The sequence below is a fragment of the Myxocyprinus asiaticus genome, chromosome 1, assembly GCF_019703515.2.
Source record: "Myxocyprinus asiaticus isolate MX2 ecotype Aquarium Trade chromosome 1, UBuf_Myxa_2, whole genome shotgun sequence".
NCBI lineage: Eukaryota > Metazoa > Chordata > Actinopteri > Cypriniformes > Catostomidae > Myxocyprinus > Myxocyprinus asiaticus.
Window position 1 is genome coordinate 9,980,305 of NC_059344.1, and position 24,231 is coordinate 10,004,535.

Genomic DNA, 24,231 nt, shown 5'->3' on the forward strand with positions numbered 1-24,231 from the left:
TATTATGTGCCTATCTTTTTAAAAGACCCTCAAATCCTCTTCTACTATTTTGAAAGACTAAGGTTGAGTGGTCAGGTATGACACAAAGAGATTTGTCAAAGTACTTTCACTGTTTTTCTGGGCAGGTCTGTTGCCTGCTGATAAAAGCTCATCTGGCATACATCCAGAAAGCCGTCAGATAACTGGACGTCTTCAGATCTTTAGACCACACACAATGGCGTACACAAACATGCACTCCCCACCATCTGTCGAGCATATACACCTGTTTCTCTTCATCTTATCATAGTTATGAAGCCAAGTGGAACAAAAGCCAACAATTTATGTTAGACAGTAAAGATGGGAGATGGAATGTTATTCTTGGCCCGGGGTTCGATATTAAGTCTTGGCATTGCTTTATGCAAATGTCAAAGGGTAGCGCAATAAACATGTACGGGGTAGCTCAAAATCATTTGATATTGAGGTCTATTGGAACCTTCCGTGACAGATTCCTTACTGCTTGAAGATTTAGAGAGCATTTGTCATAAAAGAATGAAGAATAAAAGCCATGGTGAGATCGCAATCCAAGATCCTTCCCTAATGTTACAATTCCAGAGTTCCCTGGCTTCCTTAAAGGCCATCCACATGTTTTGCGTTGGGGGTGGGCGGAACAAAATCTTACCAGGGTATAAGTAATTTTATATCAAGGTAACAGTATATTGATCACAATATAGTTATCTTTGCTGGAAAAGTGTGTTTATACGTTAGAAAACCCTGTGGTAATGCCTATTTTTTGAGAATCCAGTGAATTAAATCTTTATTAAATATACTTAATATTGTTGTATTTGGAACTTAGATGACTCAAACACTCAAAACAGTCTCTCGCCAAATCTCGCAGTTACAATTAATCCACTGGGCGGACGTTGTGGATTCGTGTTGTTGAGGTATTGGATGAGTGAAGAAGATATATCATGGTGTCTGTGCTTCTAAAGCAAAGCCAAGTTATATTACAAGACAAGACTTGTAATATTTGGATCCTTATTGAATTCTACTCTGTTTCTATTCGGTTCTTGTTGGAGTCATGCAAACCAGCAGACGAGGATCTGCTTTTATGGTGGAAAAAATGCAAAGCAAACTCGGAAGCTTATCAGACCAGTATGTGTGTATGAGCGTGAAATCTCTTAACACAGGCAGAGCGCATTTTTATGAAAAGCCAGCTTTCACTTTCTTGTTTTTCTGCATAACACGTGAAATTATAAACATGTGATTGCCTTTATAAGGGCTCAGAGTTTATATATGTGCATTACCCTCATGCTGTCAGTATTTGTTTCTATGTAAGCTCCTGGTAAGTGCAAATGTTTTTATTTGCACTTTATTTTTAAATCTTTGATGTTTTCCATTATTAGTAATGCATATTGTACTTTTTTCCCAAGAAAACAGCATAGTTTGTTGAAGTAATTTTTTGAAACAGTTCTTTGAATCGTTTGTGAATAAAACAAAATGTAAAATACTTGTTTTTAATGTGCATTTAAATTTACGAGTAATCGGGTACTCGTTTTTTCCTGGTTAGAGTAATCGACTACAAAATTACTCTAAAATGCCCATCCCTACTTTAAACTGAATGTGTGAAGCCGGTCGCTCACACACTGATATCACCTCATCATGAGTAGTATGTGTGCTCCGTGTGTAGAGAGCAGAGCGCTCATTAACCTTAAAGCGTGCAGCACATGCAGACTATACAATTATGTAATTAAATTGCAGCCTTTTGCTGTTTATTAAGCACATTAAGCCATATAGCATATTGCTTATCTGGAAGTGAGAAGCAAAAAAAGTTTTGTGCATCCCTGCACACTACCATTGCACACAATACTATCATTCCACTCAGCCCTAATTCATTTTAAAGTTGCTCAATGCATTGAACTCTATCAACAGAAGAGTCAAGCTACAGCGGTATTCCCAGTGCTGTATTGCATGCAGATCAAACATTAAAATGGGAAGCTCAATGTTCAAACAATGTCAACTTTGACCCTGTTTGCCACTGACCTTTGAAACAAAGCCAATGAATACCAGACAGTTTGCCTGATGCATCAAGAATAAGACTGATTCTACTCATTTAAGTTCACCAAGAGCATCCTGACACAGTTAAATTTTCCTTGTTCGATGACTTCATTTTTACTTTCTGCAATGTATTAAAGCAGTTGGAAGGACTTTTTTATTGTTTAGGGTAGAAAATTAAAGTTCAGACTTGAATTAGAAGGGAAATATTCACAGTGTTTCAACTGTACTCGGTCTACCTTACTGTGTACAAATTCAGCTGTCTTGCTACCTACCAACCTTCTAAAAAAAAAAAAAACCTTAAAATTGCCCTAGTGACTCTCTCTGCAACACTTTTCATGTGAAGGTCAAAGCAGTACATGGTGCTTGCGTAGAGTGTTGCGTTGAAGCCCTGATGCGAGACATGTGAAAAAGGTTCAGGTGACTTCAGTTTTGGTTTGAGTGTTGACACTGTGAACTCTGGATTCTGTTTCAGATTTTCAGATTCTGAAAAAAATAGTTTGTGTCTCACTGGCCTGTTCCCAAAGGAGATCTTTGGGTCACTTCTCAAGCTGAAAAGGAAAGTGGCCTCTTATTGCCAAGAATAATATCCCATATTCTCTCTTAACACAAGGCATACACCTAAAAAGTCAAGTTTAAATCACTGTTTTTTTGTTTTTGTTTGTTTGTTTTGTTTTACTCCCTTGAGGTACAGATGGCTGTCCTCTTTGTTTAAGGGAGCCATTTCTTCATATATTTTAGAAGGTTTTTGAATATGTTTCTTGTTGTCTTTCATGCTCTATAGAGTGGAAAGTTTTGTTCTCAGGGCACAGCTTTTTATTTAAAGCAATTGTTGTATTTGGATGAGCAAACACTGCTTTAAGTGACAGTAGAGGTGACTGTCTGGAAGAAATTACAAAGTTCATACATGAAACTCTGAATGGCACAAGCTGAGGTTCTTTGAACTTGTTATTTTTAAGCCAGTCATCTTGCTCACATGTGGTATGTCTAGCTAGTAGGCTCACATGGTTTAAGCTGATAGGTCCTTTGATATGTAATCAGGTAGCCAATCAACTTGTGTACTCTCTCTTTGTCTAACATTTAAATTTGCTCAGTTTGCCATAAATCCAGTTTTACTGCAGTTTGCTGCGAGAGTTTTCACTGAACCCCTCCACCTCCCCATTGCCACTTGTCTAGATCTGCAACATGGGGATTGTATTTGTCTAATTGTGCAGCAGCATGTCATACATGTTTGATGCAGCATGTCTTGTGTTTTTCTAATTTTCTAAGCAGCATGTCCACATGCCTAACTCAGTATGTCTGTGTATTTTCTAGCAGTAGCAAGTCTCTGTACTTGCTTTTCAACAGCAGCAGCAGCTTGGAAGTCCGCCAAGACCAATATCCTATCAATATTTCATACCCACATTAACATGCTTAATTGTTCCGAGAGTTGTAATGACTGAACTGTTGGCTTTAAAGGGATAATTCATACAAAAAGGAAAATTCTTTAATTATTTACTCACCCTCATGATATCCCAGGTATGTGTGACTTTTGTTCTTCACCAGAACACATTTGAAGAAAAATAGAAAAATATCTTGGCTCAGTATGTCCTAAAAATGAGTAATTTATAACTATAATCCAACGCTTCGGTTAAGCTTTATGAGAGGGTGTAGTCCAAGCGGTCTCTTGTATGACATATTCGCATTGCCATGATACTGATGTAATCTCACGATCTCCACTCGGTTGAGACATCCAGGATAAGCACACACACGCACCATTGTGAGTATAGAAACAAATAAATACATATCTAAACCAAAACCAACCACGTTCCTCCTCACTTTTTAGCAGCGCTGCTCTTCCGGCTGTGACTCACCTGCCTCAGTTCTTGCATTTCAAATGCCAATGCAATTACGTCACACGCATACCGCTGCTTGATTTAGAGTTAAAAAAAAGTACTTAAATATTTTTTTTTTTCGCACCAAAAGTGACCGTGTCCCTTTAGAAGACATTACTTTAATAGCTGGTGTCATATGGATGACGTTTACTCTGATTGTCTGTGATTTTTAGAGCTTCAAAAGAGAAATCATCATCCACTTATATTTAAGGACCTACTGAGCTAAGATATCTTTCTGCTTTTCTTCAAATGTGTTCTGGTGAAGAAACAAAGTCATACACATCTGGGATATCATGAGGGGGAGTAAATTACGAGACAGCTTTTATTTTTGGGTGAACTATTCCTTTAACTAGTCGCATCATCTCTACAGTATGTAAGCACACAAGGGGGTTTAAAGAGATAGTTCACACAAAAATGATAAATCTGTCATCTTTTACTAAGTTATACAGGGTTGGAACAGCAACATTATGAAGTAAACTGACTGTTTTAGTTTCTGGGTTAACTATGATTGGGAGTAAATAATGGCAGAATCATAATTTTTGTGTCATTGGGTAATTGTGATCTTCATATTTTTGTTTTGGTGGCTTAATGCAACAAATATTCCAGAAATGTTTCGCCACATGGAGACAACAAAACAACTTCAAACATCCTAGATAAACTTCTGATGGTAAATTTCCACTGAGGTAAAAGTTGTTAGAAGCCAATTTTTGCATACATTTCGTGCTTAGGGAGTGTTAATTTTAAACCCTGATGGAGGTCTTTGGTAATAGTTTTGGTATTTGCTGTGGAATTGAATGGACTTATTTTTTCTCATTCGTTTACTAAAGAAGATCATCAATATATTGAGCATGAAAGTAAAGACAGATGTTAGTTAGTGCATAGTATTGTTTGTTTGTATTTTGAAGCCATGTTGCTCCATACCAATCTTACAAATACTAATATTTCAAAGATGTAAACAAATGTGATGTGAATTACCTTTTATCATCCTTCTGTGTTTTTTTTATTTTGTTAGGTGGTGAAGCTGAAAGGGCAGGTTCTTTCGGTCATGTATCGGTTCCGGATGAAGAACCGAGAATGGATGCTCATCAGAACCAGCAGTTTCACCTTCCAAAACCCTTATTCTGATGAGATCGAGTACATCATTTGTACCAACACAAATGTCAAGTATGTTATTCATTCATCTGATCACGTCTCTTCCAATAAAAAAACAAAATTATCTTCTCTGCTTTGTTTGAAATGTCTAACATACTGACTGCTCATTTCTTGCTAAATAATTCCAAAATGTCAGAACATTATGCAAACATGCACACTTTTGATGACTGATAGTTTTGGATACTTTAAGTAATTAGCAGTAGTCAGGCATAGCCACACGAGCAGCCTCAAGATGCTTAGTCAGCCTTTTGTTTACTTGGCCTCAGAGCTTAAATCAAAGCCATTTATTCTCCTTCTGTTAACACCTCTGAAATGAGGCAGAATGTTTGCCTGTGTTTAGCTCAGGTGATAGAAGAATATGTTAAAAGAAAGAGTCGGCTTGATTTATGCTCACAGATTTCCTGCGCAGTTGTAAACTGCATTTTAAAAGCAGGTTGAATTTACTCTGGTCCCTCAGGTGCTACTTTGGATGGTTGTTGCTTTTGGGGAAGGCTTGTCAAAGGACGTGGTCCAGGAAGGTGTGAATTGCAAATGTGATTTATGCCCAGTGGCTTTTTTACCCTTATAGTACATTCAGTTAGCCTAATCAAACCTGTCAACTTAATTTATAACACTGCTCCAAAACCAAGCTGCCTTGTTGCTTGCTACCTACATTGGCAGCTACCTTCTAAGGTAGAATCCTAACCTGGGGTGCATTTCCCGAACAACTATGTAACTCACTGCATAACCATCATAGTACGATGCATCGTTGGAGAAATAAACTGGCTAGTCACGACTGTTTCCCGAAACTAAAGTAACTATTTCGCACATCCATCGTACGAACCTCGTTGGTTCAACAACATAAAGCTGTCATTAATGACGTTACGCAGGAGGTGGAGTAATAAGTTCCGGGAACATTTTATTATAATAGCTCATTTACATGTACACCAGAAAGACTTTTAATGAGACAAAGCTGCTGAAGACACAAAATGAGTATGCACCGTGTAATGAGACAAATGCATTGCGCTGCAATAGATGTGTTTCCCTCTACATCAGACTTCGGAGTTCCCCCGACGCACTTGAGCACATACGCAAATACACTCTTTAAATGGGTGCGCCTATTCAGAAGAGATCATCCCTATGCCCTATTCCCTTCAAAGTCTTCACCATCCATTGTGAGAGCAGTGGAGGGCTGAAAGATGTGGTTTGGAATGTGGTAACAGTCATTTGGAATTCACTTTGTAAGCCATTTTTATTGGAAATTCTGTTTGAAGCTATCTATAATGATTGTTCTCCTTCCCTTTGGAGGCTGATTTATCCTGTTTGGAATGCAGCCAAAAACACCACTTGTGCGTTAACATGGACACAGAAGCCGTTCTCCAACAGAAACCACTTGTGCTAAAGTGCTTTCTCTTAACAGCCTTTAAGCGCTTAAATGACTACATTCACGTTTACATGGCGTTTCAGAACACCGCTTTCTGAAAAAACAAAAAAAACATTTTCTTCTTTTTTTTAAACACATGTAAACTTGATCAAAGTCTTGACAGAATAATATATATATATATATATATATATATATATATATATATATATATATATATATATATATATATATATATATATATGTGTGTGTGTGTATGTGTGTATGTATATATATATATATATATATGTGTGTGTGTGTGTGGAATAAAAAATATAGAAACTTCAGTGAAGCAAACTAACAAGGAATTATGCTTCTAACCACAGGTAAAGAACTACAGTTTCAGAAAACACCAAATTGTTGAACTATGTTGGAACCTATGACCATAGTTGGCTAACGATGCTTTTGGGAAACACACCCCTGAACGGAACCTTATAAGTGACTCATTTTAATCCAGTAGTGTTTGGCTCTTAGCCTATATTGCTAAGATAACACTGTGTTACTGTAATAAGGGCTCTGTCGCTTTGCCTTTTTGCTTGCAGTCTCTTCTCAGTTCGAGGTTTCTTTATTTTGAAAATGGGTGATTCCCCAGAGGGTTGCCTTTTTGAATGATCCATGGTCAATGTTGCTCATGTGTTGTAGCTACAAGATGTCAGCTTCAACCTACCACCACACCTATCACCGCACGCATACAGTACACACGCTGTAGTAGCTGGACCTTCTTTATTTATGGATGTGATGTAAACATGCACGGATGACTGATGGAGGTATGCAGTTTCCCGCCTTATCCATCCCGACAGCTCTAAAAAAGAAATAATTATTATAGGCTTACCATAGTGAATCGGGGAAAAGCAAATTCATGATTTGGAAGACTTTTGTTCATTTCTAACAAAAAAATCGTACATAATGTAGCTTTAAAGTAGTTCTTTTATTTAACATTTCTTTTCATTTAACTTTTCTTAACATCAGTTAAATGAGCATCCTAAACTGAATGGAAACTTATAAGTGACTAATTTGAATCCAGTAGTGTTTGGCTGTTAGCCCATGTTGCAAAGCTAACAACATGATACTGTAATATGATTATACATTATACAAAAACTTTGGTAAAGTAGTTCATTTTTAATTAAATGAGCAGCGCTATGCGATATGTAATACGTGCAAAGTCAATGAGCATGGCCATGAAGTTTTGGTATTTTCGCGTATGCATGCGCTAAGTCTAGGCACAATTTGGTGTGGTGAAATTGCGTGCGGAGGGCGCTAAAGGGCTGGGTCAAATGCAAGTTAATTCTGATGTTATTCTCCAGTTATTGCACCTTTTGAGTCCTATTATATAGTCCATTCCCTCAAGCCCCAGCAATATAAACATAGACAGCGCATTCATAACAAGTTGGTAGTGTAAATGGACTGTATGCAATGAACAGTGCATTAACACAAAACCTTTATGAATGTCAGGCATATTTCTTTTTATATGCATGGAAAATGTGGGTCTCATCAGTATTTGGATGTAGGCTCTGTTAAATTATAGAGAATATAAATATTATTAATCAAATTGATTATGTGACACAAATCATAGCTAGTATTAACATTGATCTGCCTTTGAGGTTAGGCTGTGGATTTTTGCACGCACTTCACTTGTACCAGTTGTTTTTGCTTAAAATTAATTCATTGATTGAAACACACACAAAAAATAAATAAACCAAAAATATTTCTAAATTCAAATTACCATTCAAACTAAAAAGTATAATCAAAATAACAGTGGTCAAAAAATCCTATATAATCCTCCCATAGAAACTAAAAATTTTACCGTCTCCAACTTCTTCCACCGGCCTCTATTGCAGTGACTTAAAAATCACTGTAAGACAACAGGTGAAAAAAATATTAATATAAATTATAATATAAATACAATTTTAAATATAAACATAATAAAAATAACAACTGAAAAATAAACAATGTGTCAGGAAGGATGAGACAAAATATCCAAGTGTGGAGACGGTGATCTGATATTTATTTAACAACGCAGCAATGCAGGTAAAGCTGCTGCATTTTGCAGCATGGAGAAGGATGGTTTGTTCGTAGTCTTGCGTGCGTAGTGGTCATGTAGTGTAGCTCCTCGAGGAATCCAGAGAGAGTAAAATGTTCGTAGGGTTGTGTGCGTAGTGGTTGTGTGCAGAGCAGTCCCGGTGCAGAGAGGTATTGCTGAGGAGAAACTCAGGAGAAGCATTAAAAGAGGCTAGGCAACAGGCAGGATGGTAACCACAATCCTGGAGCACACAGCGCAGACTGGTAACCAATACACAGAACACGATACAGGGTATACTAGGGCAAAGGGTGAGAGTGGTAAGCAACAGGACACAAACAAACAACTGAGCAACGAACACAAAACAGAGTGATGTAGATATAGCTAGGGAACTAATGGCAATCAGGTGCTGCTCACCCACAGTAAGCTGGAATGATCTGCGTTACCATGGAGACAATCAAGGCTTCCATGGCGACGCTGATTACATGAGCCAGCGACACCTGAACCCAACAGAGAGAACATGTAATCACAAACTAGAACAAAACCAGCGAACTCACCGAGACCGTGGCACATTGACCTCTAGAAGGTTTTACACAAATCTCATAAGGTTTTGATTCATAAAACGGCTACAACATTGATTGTCAGGGTCATAATTTGATGTTCCACTATATTTTCATAGTTTGGACATGAACTTTATTTACACCTGCTGATGGAATCTCCAAACTGCAAATGCAGAAAATGAGTTTAGACTTGGCACTGAAAACAGACGTGGTTCTGAAATGTCTTAGCGCAATGACCTATTTATCTGGAAATGAGCAAACTACACTTTGCGTCACTATTTCTCAGGAAATTAGCAAACTGCACTTTGCGTCACTTTATTACAATACAATACGCCAACAGTTTGCACGCATTTACACACACCGCAAACACTCCCACCCACGCTCACTTGCGCTTTGCGCCGGCATGGAAATTTTGCTTAGAATTAGCGCTCTCACGAAAATGATATACGATTTATTGGTAGTTGTGCTTTGTGATGCGCCTAGCGCGGTCACAAAAAATAGCTTCTTCTGCCTCTTGCTGATCCAGAATCAGTCTGAGGAAAAGCTCATACTGCTCAAAAGCTTGAAAAGAATTACTATTAAACAGGAGGGAGGTGACACTGTAAAATTAGCCATGCTATTAATTTAACTATGAAAATAGAGAAGCTTTTCCAATAATTTGGTATTGCTCCAATCAAGTTTGGGTTTAGCATGGGAAAACGCTACATTGCTCAATTTTTTATCAGTTATGTAATTAAAAAATCACTTTCCCTTTAAACAGCTTCAGTTCAGTTAGGTAGGTTTTCTTAGAAGTGTAACTAAAGGGTAGCTTGACTGGAGCTCCTGTATTTTAAAAATAGCAATAGCTTGTAGCTTGTCAAGCAGTGGTTTCAAAATAGTTTTACCCTCCATCACTGCTATTGAATGCTAATAAAATTGGGTCTGTAGTTTACGTAGCCAGACTTTTGAATTCCGGCATCAAGTGTGGTCCACTTTGCAGCTTATTCTGACTAAATTGTGGTTGGCCGTTTTACATGTTGGTCAAATGGTCTCTTCATGTCTAAGTGGGCAGCTCATTATAACATGATGTTTAAGGGCTGGTAAATAAGAAATAGATTATATCATTATAATAAACTGGTGTAGAAAAAAACTTGTCAGTCTCTGCAAAAATATTAACAGAATACAGAAGAAATTAGCTGAAATGTTTGTAGACAGTGTAATCAGAATTTCTGTCCATACTGATTATCTCACCGGCAGAAAAAAAGAAAGTGGAATAAACAGTACAGTTCTGCTTGTGGATATCTAGTTTACTTGCTACTCAACAACTTGTTTTACAACTCAAACAAAACTCTTTTAAAGATTTGGTGCAACGAACCTGGGAAACTTTAGCGAATCCAGTAATTTTTTTGTCTCCTCACAAGCACTCATCATATCAACCTGGTACCTTTTAAACAATTTTGTTTCACGCCGGTGTGACAGGAGCCAGCTGGTATGTGATAGCTGTGCGGTATGTGTAAACCTCACTCCCCTGGCCTCAAGAGGCGCACTAAAGACTGATGTTAGAGGCTGTAGACTTTAGCCTCCTTGTTAGCGCACCGGTTCGAATCCTGTTAGGAGCGGGTCGAGCAGGACTGGTTACACTGGACTGATAAAAACCTGCTCCCTGTCTCCTGAGAGTTGTATTGCTGTCAGTCATTCTAAATGGAGCTTGTGGTTTTCACAAGTAGCTTTCCAATTGTGTGTGCAATATGCATCAGACAGTCAGTGAATGGACTGCGAGCGGTCTGTGGCTCTGCCGTCTGAGTCTATTACAACAGACCTACCCCTCTTTCATGCTCAATAAACTCTCATCATTTCATCATTTCCTTCTCAGTAATTATCTTCACACAATAAAAAACAAGAATCATTTCATAACATAAAGTTTGAGTTCTCATTATTTTCAATGCGTGTGTGTGTGTGGAAAAAGTGTTAACATCCTGCTCATTATTTCCATGCTGCTGAATGAGGAGAGAAGAGAGAGAAGAGATTCAAATAGTAATAAAAACATTGCCAATCATGGCTATGGACATGTATGTGTGTTTCCGTGATCAGCTTTTTCAATGATTTGAAGTGGCGTATGTTAGGGAATATTATAAACTCAGAAAAAAAGAAACGTCCTCTCACTTTCAACTGCTTTTATTTTCGGCAAACTTAACATGTGTAAAAATTTGTATGAACATAAATAGATTCAACAACTAAGACATAAACTGAACAAGTTTCACAGACATGCGACTAACAGAAATGGAATAATGTGTCCCTGAACCGGGGGGGAGGGGTCAAAATCAAAAGTGACAGTCAGTATCTGGTGTGGCCACCAGCTGCGTTAAGTACTGCAGTGCATCTCCTCCTCATGCCAGTTCTTGCTGTGAGATGTTACCCCATTCTTCCACCAAGGCACTTGCAAGTTCCCAGACATTTCTGGGGGGAATGGCCCTAGCCCTCACCCTCTGATCCAACAGGTCCCAGACGTGCTCAATGGGATTGAGATCCAGCTCTTCGCTGGCCATGGCAGAACACTGACATTCCTGTCTTGCAGGAAATCACGCACAGAACGAGCAGTATGGCTGGTGGCATTGTCATGCTGGAGGGTCATGTCAGGATGAGCCTGCAGGAAGGGTACCACATGAGGGAGGAGGATGTCTTCCCTGTAATGCACAGCATTGAGATTGTCTGCAATGACAACAAGCTCAGTCCGATGATGCTGTGACACACTGCCTCAGACCATGATGGACCCTCCATCTCCAAATCGATCCTGCTCCAGAGTACAGGCCTCAGTGTAACGCTCATTCCTTCGATGATAAACGCGAGTCCGACCATCACCCCTGGTGAGACAAAACCGTGATTCGTCAGTGAAGAGCACTTTTTGCCAGTCCTGTCTGGTCCAGCGAAGGTGGTTTGTGCCCATATGTGACGTTGTTGCCAGTGATGTCTGGTAAGGACCTGCCTTACAACAGGCCTACAAGCCCTCAGTCCAGCCTCTCTCAGCCTATTGTGGACAGTTTGAGCACCGATGGAGGGATTGTGCATTCCTGGTGTAACTCAGGCAGTTGTTGTTGCCATCCTGTACCTGTCACCTAGGTGTGATATTCGGATGCACCGATCCTGTGCAGGTGTTGTTACACGTGGTCTGCCACTGCGAGGACAATCAGCTGTCCGTCCTGTCTCCCTGTAGCACTGTCTTAGGGTCTCACAGTACGGACATTGCAATTTTTTTGCCCTGGCCACTCCTTTAGTCCTCATGCCTCCATGCAGCATGCCAAAGGCACGTTCACGCAGATGAGCAGGGACCCTGGGCATCTTTCTTTTGGTGTTTTTCAGAGTCAGTAGAAAGGTCTCTTTAGTGTCCTAAGTTTTTATAACTGTGACCTTAATTGCCTACCGTCTGTAAGCTGTTAGTGTCTTAACGACCATTCCACAGGTGCATGTTCATTAATTGTTTATGGTTCATTGAACAAGCATGGAAAACATTGTTTAAACCCTTTACAATAAAGATCTGTAAAGTTATTTGGATTTTTACAAAATTATCTTTAAAATACAGTTTCTTTTTTTTGCTGAGTTTATTTGTGATAGTATGAACTCTGGGAGTGGATTGGCTGCAGTCTCTATTATTTATAATAAAAATAACTTTAATTGTGTAGCACCTCAGGTAGTACAGCTCAGACTGTAAATAATGCCTATAACAGTAGTTCATAAATAGATAAAATAAAGAATAATTAAAAATAAATACAAGATAACAACAAGCTAATAAAGCATAATCATGGCTGTGCTGATATTCAATGCAGTATTACAATTGCAAGTGTGATGTAGGACCCAGTTTTTGTTTGAACAATTTTACACATTCCGACTCCATTTAGCGAGTGTACTTGCTCAAAAACCTTTCAAGTTCATCATGCATCGCTCTAGTCACTTTCTGGTAGAGCATTTATTTTATTTTGTGGTGTGTGTTTTCTTTTGGAAAAGTTTGTATGTTTTCTAGTAAATACACAGTGGGATTCACTAGTGAAAATGCCTCTGTAATAAACACTTCTATAACTGAATGCAGATATTTTTATTTGAACAACTGATTAACTGAACAATTTGAGTAAAAGTTAGTTGCGTAAAAGGTAGGGGAAGATGCCCCCCTTGAAAACCATGTGCATTTACTTTTCAATTGTAACATAACTAAATACAGTATGTTTAACATGTTCAAAGGTAAGTTTGACACCCTGATTATGGGTAAATTTAAATCTAGACAGTTTTTTTTTATTTTATTATTTTTTTTATTGCTGATTTTGTGCAATATTGAAGCAAAATGATCACACACTAACACATACGCACACACACACTATATATAAAGAGGAACGTTGTAAGTTTTTAGATCCCTAAAAGAATGTTAGGACTCTCTCTTTTGGTTTTTGAGACATTTGTTGTCTGCTAGAGGCTTGAGGCAAGTATTTGTGAAAGAGTGTGTGTGTGTGTGTGTGCTTGCGTGCATGCGTGCGTGCTTGCTGTACTTTTGGGAGGGTGTGAATATATGGAAGCGATTCATCACACATGGCATCAGCTATCCCAAAGTCCCCAATCCACAGCAGGTGGAAGAATGCTGGAATGAGTCGTCCCTGGATACACAAACACACACCATAATCACCCTTGTAATATCCATTTATTCTCATTTAATCTGGAATGACGTTTTAAGTTTTCTCCAAGATCTACTATGAGTTATTTGTGATTATAATGTGCAATACATATATGAGCTTTATTTTTCCACCTTTGGGTTTAGATTCAGTGGTGTACTGCAAATCCTGCGGGCCCCTTGCAAACTTTGAAGTGGGGCCCCATCCACAAACGGTAACTAATGGGCAGTTTAGCTTTTGTCTTTATATTTTTCTCTTTATTTTGTCTTTTCTGTGCTGAAATACTTTCTAGATTTCTCTTATTTAAAAAGTTTACATCTGGTGGGCTACAGCAAGTCTATTGATTTTAACCAATTCTGTGATTCCGTTTATAAAATCTTCAGAATCAGAATCAGTTTATTGCCACAATACAAGGAATTTGTCTTGGTGACAGGAGCTTCCAGTGCACAAACAATACAGCAACAACACAGAGATAATAATACAAAAATAGAATAAAAATAAAAAGTTAATAGAAAATAAAGTATATATAGAAATACACAATAGGACTATATATATATATATATATATATATGTATGTATACGTATGTACAATATACAGATACAAAATTTTATATACAGAAGCAAGGGAATGTAATGGCAGAAAAAGGTATAATATTTTAGATAAATATAAAAAGACTAAGCTGTGTATTGCACATTAAATATTGCTCAATGGGGCAATTTTAACTGTTCATGAGATGGATACCCTGAGGGAAAAAACTGTTCCTGTGCCAGACGGTTCTGGTGCTCAGTGCTCAGTTGCGCCTGCCAGAAGGCAACAGTTCAAAAAGGTAATGGGCAGGGTGAGTGGGGTCCAGAGTGATTTTTCCAGCCTTTATCCTCACTCTGGAAGTGTACAGTTCTTGAAGGGAGGGCAGGGGGCAACCAATAATCCTCTCAGCAGTCCGAACTCTCCTTTGTAGTCTTCTGATATCTGATTTTGTAGCTGCACCAAACCAGACAGTTACTGAAGTGCAGAGGACAGACTCAATGACTGCTGAGTAAAACTGTATCAGCAGTGCATGTGGCAGGTTGAACTTCCTCAACTGGCAAAGGAAGTACAACCTCTGCTGGGCCTTTTTCACAATGGAAAAGGCCCTTCCCTTTTGTTCACAGGGAAGCAGTTTTATCTGCTTTGAAGTGGCCACAAAAAAACATGTCATTCTCTTCATATTGACTTTGAAATCATTGGTTAATAATAAGGGCAGAAGGCCACAGTAAGATGAATATTCAGTGAGAGAGAGAGAGAGAGAGAGAGAGAGAATTCAATTAGAAACAATTGAGCCTGCTGATTGTGTTTTTTATTTGCACATGCTGTCTGCGATGTTTTTCACTAAAGGAATGATGCAAATTAGGTAAAGGCTCAAACAGGCCCAAAGTTTAGTGCTGAATGCAAATTGCATGGTACAATTCCTGATCTTGTGGGTCGGTTATGAGTGCTAGGTTGAGTAGAGTGTAGGGCTAAACGATGTTGAAATTCTAATTGTGATTATTTAGAAAAAAATGCAATTCAATTTGAACTGCGATATGATTATTAACATTCATAAAAACTGTTTCCTTTAGACCAAGTCATGGGCAAACATGCGGTCAAGCTCCAAAAAACCCGAAACTACCACGAAGTAGTCCATACAACTTGTATATGTGCTATATTCAAAGACAACTGAAGCCGTATTATTGCTTTGTTTGAGGAATTGACTGAAAGTTGATATTCACTGAAAATCCCTGTGCCGAAACCTTCTGCCAAAGTTTTAAATTTTTTTAAATTTTTTTTTTACTTGTTTTTATATTCTGTATTTTACATCTTGCATGAAGCATTTTGAATCTACTTGGCAACTTTGGCTGTTTGGTCCAAATAATAGTTCATCTGAAAAAAGATACATAAATAAAAAAAACCTTTTTAAACAGTTTCAGAGAAAATATCAATATCATATCAATAACATAAATATCAAGGTATCGAATGTCATCAAAAGGCTGAAAAAGTTGCTGAAGGATACAATTGTAAATGTGCTCAGAGCTTTAGCATCAACACCACAACACCTAAAGCAGTTATCCATCTTAAGACATCTCTGTAGGAAAGACTGTAGACTGAAAACATGAGATTTTGGATCCTCAGAACTAACAGACAGGTCATTAGCAATTCTGAAACAACAGATATTTTCCTACAGGCGCCAGGCAGACATGCGGATCACACCGCAGTCTATTGGACGAGCTCGCTGAATGAATACGTTGTGTTCAAAGGCGCTGCACTTATCCAACCTAAATCAAGTTTAACTAACATTTGATACTGTAATATGATTTATAGCATGGAAATATTATTAAAGAATGAGGTGCTTTAGCAGTAGTGGGTAAAAAAGTGTATAACCTAGAATGACAAATGCAGAGAAAATGGAGGTAGAATAATAAGTAGAATACAAATGAGGTAGAATAATAAGTATGGTTTTGTGTAGAATGTAGACATGGAAAAGCTTTATCAAAACTCAAACATTGTTTGCCAGAATTCATACTTTCTTGTGTGCTGTAATAATTTCGAGGAAATGTGATAGAGATACTAAGGCCCTGATGTACTAAATGTTTGCGTGTATATAAACACGTCCAAACTTGATAGCACGCTCAAAAAAGGTCAGTGTGCTGATCTACTAACGTAGTCTTTTGAGGATAGTGTCTTTCAGATGTGAAAAATAGTTTCCCTGAAATGATTATGCAGTTTAGATGCGTGCCTCCAACTGTGCATAGTTAAGGGCTGTGTCGACACAAATGCATTAAATTGCACCTGTAAAGTGATTTATCAAGCCTGAAAGTCATTTCAGAAATGGAAACTGTGAGAGCAAATTAATACAAATGAAAGGCAGGTATTTGATTCGTGTTGTGCATCTTGCTGTTATCATGGCAAAAAAGAGACTTTGACAACAGAGAATACATATAACACCCTTTGATGACACATGAAAGTGAAATTAAATTATTTCTCATGAAAAAACTGTTTTATGTGGTTGTTTTAAAGATCGATGTCATAACTAATAACATACTGATGATCATAAAATCCCTGAAACTCTTAGATAAAAAAAAAAAAAAAGCCTTCTAACAAATTATGCCCAGATTATGTCAGATTTTAATGTTTTAATCATTGTTTTTCACTGGCGAAATAAATTGTGGTTCTTTCCATTGAATTGGGCTGGCCTGTACACATCAGCATGCCGAACAAGTGCGTCTGGCTCTCGCGAAATGAGCAGCGAGCGCTGGTTCTCTCCTGTGCAGCCTCTGTGCAACTTTAACATGGTCATATTTGTGAATTGAAATTCATGGCTTAATGTGTGCATAATATTGTATTTTATTTCTTTGTGAATTATGAGTTAACCTCAGGCGGCCCAGCGTCCACATGCATGGACATTGTATTTTGGCTTCGCTATATGCAATGCATAATTTAATTTAAATCGACTGAATACTATTCACAACACACTGTCATTTAAGGGTTAAACTTCCAGCGCACTGAGTCACGTGAGACAACAGCATGGTGCCAATTTCAGCAAAGCACTTCTACAGGTGCAGCGCCAACAAAAGTGCCTCTCATAAGAAACCTTTTTACATTTTTTTCATTGAAACCTGTTTGGGTTTAAAGAGTAGCGTCTCTAGGGACATTATTCCCTCAAAAGTTGAAAAAACATGTTAGTTATTTTGAATAAATTTCAACATTAACACATCTGCAGGTCATTTCGCTTCATTTTAATAAAATGTTTATATTTTATTTAATCACTGTACAATACGGTTTTATTCATTAACATTAGTAAATGCATTTCTATATTTACTGTGCATTTTCACATTGTGAATCAATGAGTTCATCCAAAAGCCAAAAAATTTTGCTTTCAGAGGCTTTAAATGGAGTTAGGGTTAAGTCAGTCACTAAATAGGGAGCAAGTGAGCAAGGGGACATCCTATAGCTTTCTATGCATTCACTCCCAAAATCCAACCAAAAGTTCAGTTTCAGGCTGCAGATGATGTTTGGATCACTCAACATGTTTGGTAGACATGGGACAATGGTAATAATTTCATAGATTTTATAATGCTAAATTTTATTTTAACATTGTTGGCAGTGATTGGATGATGCTGGCCTTTACTCCTGCAAACATAATCAAATCAAAATCATTTATTGTCACAAAACCATACACACAAGTGCAATAGAGTGTGAAATTCTTGGGTGCAGTTCCGAGCAACATAGTAGTCGTGACAGTGATGAGACATATACCAATTTACAATAAACATCAGATTTACAACACAATTTAAAATCTAATATACACATAATTACACACAACACAATATACAAATGTACAGTATACAGTACACACACAATAGAGAATACACATTATACAATAAAAAAGTATATATAGAATGTATAGTAGGTTGTATTGTACTGTATTGGCATTTAATAATATAGAATTTGTCAAAAATCTGACTTTCTATTTCTTGCTATTATAAAAAAATTCACAACCTAGTCCCGCTGTCCACATATGAGGACATACAGTTTTATGAAAACTGTTTGCTCTAGAAAATTTTTTTATTAGGTGCTACTAGTTACAAATCAAAAAGGGAAATGGAAAATGCACACAGCAGTCACGCTCTGGTCTCAGGACGTAAAGAGTGTCATACACGGGTATTCTCATCAACTACTATTACACTTGCCAAATAGCAGGGATTTTATAATAATATTGTATAATCCTATGAATAAATATATTTATGAATAAATGCCATATTATATTGAATGCTTAGCATTGTGGGCAGTGCTCCAGCAAATGGTGCATTAGCATTACGGACGGCCTGAGTTCGAGTCCCAGCTCAAGGCCCTTCTCTTGTCTCCCTTTCTGCTTGCCTGTTCAAAAATGCTAAAAATTGCATAAATAGCTGTAACGTAGAAAAAACAAACATCTTGACTGTATTGTATGAAAGTTAATGTGCCTTCAGGCGTTCACTCTATTCAATGCCGTTGTGCTCCATTTAAATGCAAGAATGTGTCCTGTGTGAATGCCCCCTAAGCTGGTCTCTTCAGCAGGGATGTTGGGCCTCTGGAAAGAATCTAGCACTGCATGTTGTTCTCTTGTCTCTTATTCTCTGTCTTTGTCTGTCTGCTTGTCTCTGTGGGTGTCTCTTTTTTCTTGCTGTCTCTTGTCTCTGCCCTGGCTTCATTATACTCTGTCATCACTATGCGTGGTCCAGTTTTAGCACTTCTCACTCTCCCCTTGTTACCATGACGACCACGAGCCATCCTATAGGGCCTCGGGGATTGGCCGGGAAAACGGCCCATCCTTCAATCCATGCTCTCATCCTCCGAGACTGTTCCCATTCACCATCCTGTGGCAGTCACCCATGCACAGACAACACCGCCGCATGATTTCCCATGCTGAGATGAAGGCGTTTTTACATTCTTGCAATAATTTTTCATATTTGGAGCCAAAGCGAGTTAATTGCAGAGTGAAGCAGGGGAGAGTTTGGGTTCCTGTGGAAACTTGGATGCTTCAGTGTTTTTGCCCTTTTTGCATTTTTATTAAATATTTTTCCCCTTCATTCTTTCTTTTCTCAAGAAGTTCAAGTACAGTTCAGTGTTTTGGGTACAATCCATCTCATTCCACATTTGCTCCAGGTGGCCTTGTGTGATCCCGGTGTGGGTGTGTGTGTGTGTGTGTGTGTGTGCATTTTTAATCACTAATGTCTGGGTCAGTGTGTGTTTTCATGGCCTATTTCCAACCTCCTCGTGATATAATGTTTTTTTTGGGCGTAATAGGCTCTCTTTTAGATAGGGAAAGCACAGCCTTCTTTCATTTTCAGGTAAATTTAAAGCTCTATAACACATCATGTTGATAATGACACTGAACAAAGACATATAATCAGAGCTCTGCTTTTCAGTGGGGAATTTCCATTCAGCTCAAAAGCAGCCAGAAACTCTAGATCTGTTTTCGTTTGAAGGCAAAAACACTTTAGCTCTCTTCCAAAACCTGATGAGCTGCCTACTTAGGTAGCATTTTAAGCATCATAGGTGAACTCCAAGCACAAGGTTGTTCCAAAAGGTGGGAAGGTAAGATAACTTTTTTGGCCAATTTCCAAGGCAGCATGATATTTATTAGTGGAGGTGAGGGCGTGGCCGAACGCCCGTCTGGGGAGAAAGCGGTAAGGAGTTTCACCTGAGATGAGTTGCTGCTAATTACTGTTTCTGTGTTGACAGTGAGAGATGGGGAGATAAAAACAGGCCGAGTGTCATCCTCCTCTGCCCTTAGGGAATTCCCGGGAGAGGATTTCCCTCTAGAGCAGTTGCAAGACGAAACCCTAAGGCCAAGTGATGGTCAGCGTCTTCAGCCAGACATAGCACTCACATATCCATATTTTTCAATTATAAAAGATCGGTTGTATAGAGTGACACAGGACACTCGCACAGAGGAAAATACAACCAGGTTGTTAGTACCAAAGAGCTGTGGGGAAATGTTATTCCAGGTGGCTCAGTATAATCCGATGGCAGGTCACTTGGGACGGGGGAAGACACTAAGCCATCTCATGGCCCGTTTCTATTGGCCAGGAATTGACAGGGATGTCCAGCATGCCGTGATTGTCAGCTGGTGAATCTGCCGGCCGCTCCAAAAGCGCCATTGCACCCTCTTCCGTTGATCAAGGTCCTTTCAAACGAATTGGCATGGACCTCGTCAGGCCATTAAAACGGACAGCATGTGGGCATCGCTTTGTGTTAGTCCTAGTGGATTATGCAATGCGATATGCGGAAGCAGTGCCTCTGCGCAACATCTCAGCATGTAGTGTTGCGGAGGCACTCTTCAGAATTATCTCCCGAGTGGGGATTCCGAAAGAAATCCTCACTGATCAGGGCACTACTTTCATGTCACGTACACTTGCTGTACAAACTATTGGGTATTAAATCGATTCGAACAAGCATGTACCATCCACAAACGGATGGCTTGGTCGAACGATTTAATAAGGCCTTAAAAAATATGATTTGCACGGAGATGCTTGGAATTGGGATAAGTGGCTCGAACCCCTGTTATTTGCAGTGCGAGAGGTCCCGCAAGCCTCCACAGGGTTTTCCCCGTATGAATTGTTATATATACGGGCGTAAGCCCCGTGACATGTTAGACTTCATTAAGGAAAATTGGGAGGAGGGACCTTCACAGAATAAGAATGAAATTCAATATGTTCTTGAACTGAGAGCAAAACTCCACACATTGGGGAAGCTATCACAGGAGAATTTTCTACAGGTTCAAGAACGTCAGTCCCGGCTGTGTAACGGGAGCTCGGCTACGGGAATTTGCACCGGGACAATGTACGGAGGTTGCCAGATTGCAAAAGAATTTCTCTGACATGTTCTTGCCTCTACCCAGCCGCACTAACCTCAAAAAATACCACATCGAGACAACCCCAGGGGTAGTGGTACATAGTCGTCCCTACCGGTTACCCAAACACAAGAATCAGGTAGTACGGGAAGAATTAAAGGCCATGCTCAATATGGGGGTAATAGAAGAATCCCACTGCTATTGGGCCAGCCCGGTAGTTCTGGTACATAAGAGTGATGGCTCGGTCCGGTTCTGTGTGGATTAAAGGAAAGTCAACGCGGTGTCGAAATTTGACGCGTATCCAATGCCTCGTATTGACGAACTGCTCAGTCAGTTGGGCACGACACTGGATTAACAAAGGGGTATTGGCAGATCCCCTTAATGCTGATGTCCCGTGAGAAAATGGCCTTCTCCACACCATTTGGGTTACACCAATTTGTGACCCTTCCATTCGGTTTGTTTGGGGCCCCGGCTACATTTCAACATCTTATGGACCAAGTCCTCAGACCACAGGCTGCATATGATGCTGCCTATTTGGATGACATCATTATTTATAGTAATGATTGGTAACAGCATATGCAGCATATGTGGGCTGTTCTGAGGTCGCTGCGCTGCGTCTGGACAGTTCCCCCGGCCTGAGTGGGGTGGTGGGGGTATATGGAGGTGAGGGCGTGGTCAAGCGGCCATCTGGGGAGAAACCGGTAAGGAGTTCCACTTGAGATGAATTTCTGCTAATTACTGTTTCTGTGTTGACAGTGAGAGACGGGAGAGATAAAACGGGCTGAGTACACAGAGAGAGGGAGAGAGTGACACATCTGAGACTGCATGTCTGTGATCAAGAAATTTTAGTTTACATGCTGAAAAGCTGGACTCTGATTTAATTTATTCTCTTTGACTTACACTGGAAAGTGATTTTCTGTTGGTGTGAATAAAATCTGACTTACGTGGAAAGTGGAAACCGGCTCCCACTTCCTCCTCTATCTGTCCAACAACGTACCTTTTCACAGTATTCTTTGTGGGAGAATGCAGTTCCATAATGCATTGGACTAGCTGAGTGAAAAAATCCATCCAAGATGGCAGATGAGAAAGAAACATTTATAATAAATATAATTGATTTAATCCTGAAAATGAACAGTGAAATCGTTCAGTTTATTTAAAATAAAATTATATTTTGCCCAAAATGTGTGTATTTTATGTAGCGGTAGACCGATATATCGGTTTTACCTATTAATCAATGCCGATAGTTGCTTTTTGGAACTATTATTATCTCCAAAAATCTTTGGCGATAATTCGTCATTTCAAAGTAGTGTGTGTTTTGGGCTTGTTTATACTTAAAAGTTCCATGTTATGTGCCAAATCTCCATTTATTCTGGTTATTTTGTGGATTTTGGTTGAACAGTAAACTGCATCTTGGATTTTTGTTTATTTAGGACTCTTTGTCTGTGCCCATCATAGTAAGGAAAAAGTAAGACATTTTTTGACATTCTATAAATACATTTTATCAACTGTCGGCACATTAATCAGTTATCAGCCTTTCCCGCCACCTTAGTTATCGGTATCGGCAAAATCCGCTCTCGGTCGACTTCTGATTTTATGCTTAAATGTATAATGTTAACTTGGCAACATGCTAAAGCCAAGCTATACTAAAATCAATTGTGAGTCAAGTCTCTTGTTCATGGGAGGAGCACTATTTTTATTATTAACTGAGTTAGTTCCTATATAGAGCATTCCAAATTGGTCACTTTTGAGGTTCCATTTTTGTTAGGATGCTGCCTTAAGTAGGCAGTAGACAGCAAGGCAACTCACTAGGTTTTGGAATAGAGCCTTTGTGTTCAGACTTATCAGAAATTATTTTGCAGCTGTTAAATCTTTTCATTTTTTTAATAGAGAAATTCATGAAGGCTTTAAGAGGTGAAGGGCAGAGAAGTTTTTAAAAGGATTAATTTTCCTTGCTCCTTTAAACATAAGAGCACTATTTAGACATATTTCCCAGTAAGATCATTTATTGATTCTAAGCTGCAAAATCTTCATATTAACATATAAGTTTCCATGTTTGTGTACAAGTGTTTATTCAGTTTTTAGAAAGTTTGTGGGTGTGTTGCTACTCATTTCACATGCAGAAAGATTGGCCAATCATAAGTTAATTAACTTTGAGAAGTCTTAAAGGTACAGTAGCAAAAGCAGTGTGTTTTATTCTAAGGGTTGGAGAGACTGTGGAAAATAATCTCAGCCTCAAATGGCACGCCTATCAGAAAACTTGCAGTGCCAATTTGATTGGCTGGTTGCTACACAGTTTACGGCAGTCAAGGTGCAGCAGTCTGGAAATGAAGCTGTCGAAAGTTTATACAATGAGTAATTTAGAGGAAGAACGAATCTCTGGATGTTCCCAAGTTTGCCAGGTTAGTGGCAGCAAATATTTGAAGGATATTCAGAGTTGTTTTTTTTTTTTTGTTTTTTTTTGGGAGGAATATAGTAGCAAGGTAACGAGATATGAACAAGATATTCTGCTTTTTTTCTATCCATGAAATAATTGGCCCTGTCTTTTATTGTGGTATTTACTATTTCACGTTAAAACAAAGCGAACAATGGTTGGATGCTTAACGTTGTTGAAAACGACCTTTCCAGTCTAAGCAGGCAGATCTGGGCCAGGATTAGCTGCAATGTGAACCAGACTTAATGGCATTAGTCAAAAGTCTGGCTTCGTGAGACTTGTTGGCCATGTAAAACTAAAAAATGGGTTTCATTTTTTGTATGCAAATATAATTTCATAAATATATACACTACCATTCAAAAGTTTAAGGGTCACTTACTCATTCTTTATTTTTTTTTTTTTTTTATTTTTTTTCACATTTTAGAATAATAGGAAAGTCATCACAACTATGGAATAATAGAAATGGAAATATGGGAATTATGTTGTGACTAAAAAAATCCAAAATAAATAAAAACTGTTATATTTTAGCATCTTCAAAGTGGCCACCCTTTGCCTAGATTTTGCAGAAATGCACTCTTGACATTTTCTCAACCATCTTCTTGAGGTATCACCCTGGGATGCTTTTTAAACAGTATTGAAGGATTTCCATCTATATGCTGGGTACTTAGTGGCTGCTTTTCTTAATTATTCGGTCCAAGTCATCCATTTCAAAAACTTTTTTTTAAATAAACTTTTAGTTTTGTAATGAAATAAATTTATATGATGGCACAATTATATTTTTGTC

General features: G+C 38.5%; 1 protein-coding gene across 4 annotated transcripts in view; it reads left to right on the top strand.

Annotated features, from left to right (window-relative positions):
* Window positions 1-24,231, top strand: part of arnt2 (aryl-hydrocarbon receptor nuclear translocator 2) — a 150,712-nt gene that overhangs the window by 99,951 nt on the left and 26,530 nt on the right. For all 4 annotated transcript variants that reach the window (XM_051664632.1, XM_051664708.1, XM_051664771.1 and 1 more), the window contains one exon: window positions 4,918-5,069. In XM_051664632.1, the coding sequence (XP_051520592.1) occupies window positions 4,918-5,069 (152 nt within the window). The remainder of the gene's footprint in view (window positions 1-4,917; window positions 5,070-24,231) is intronic.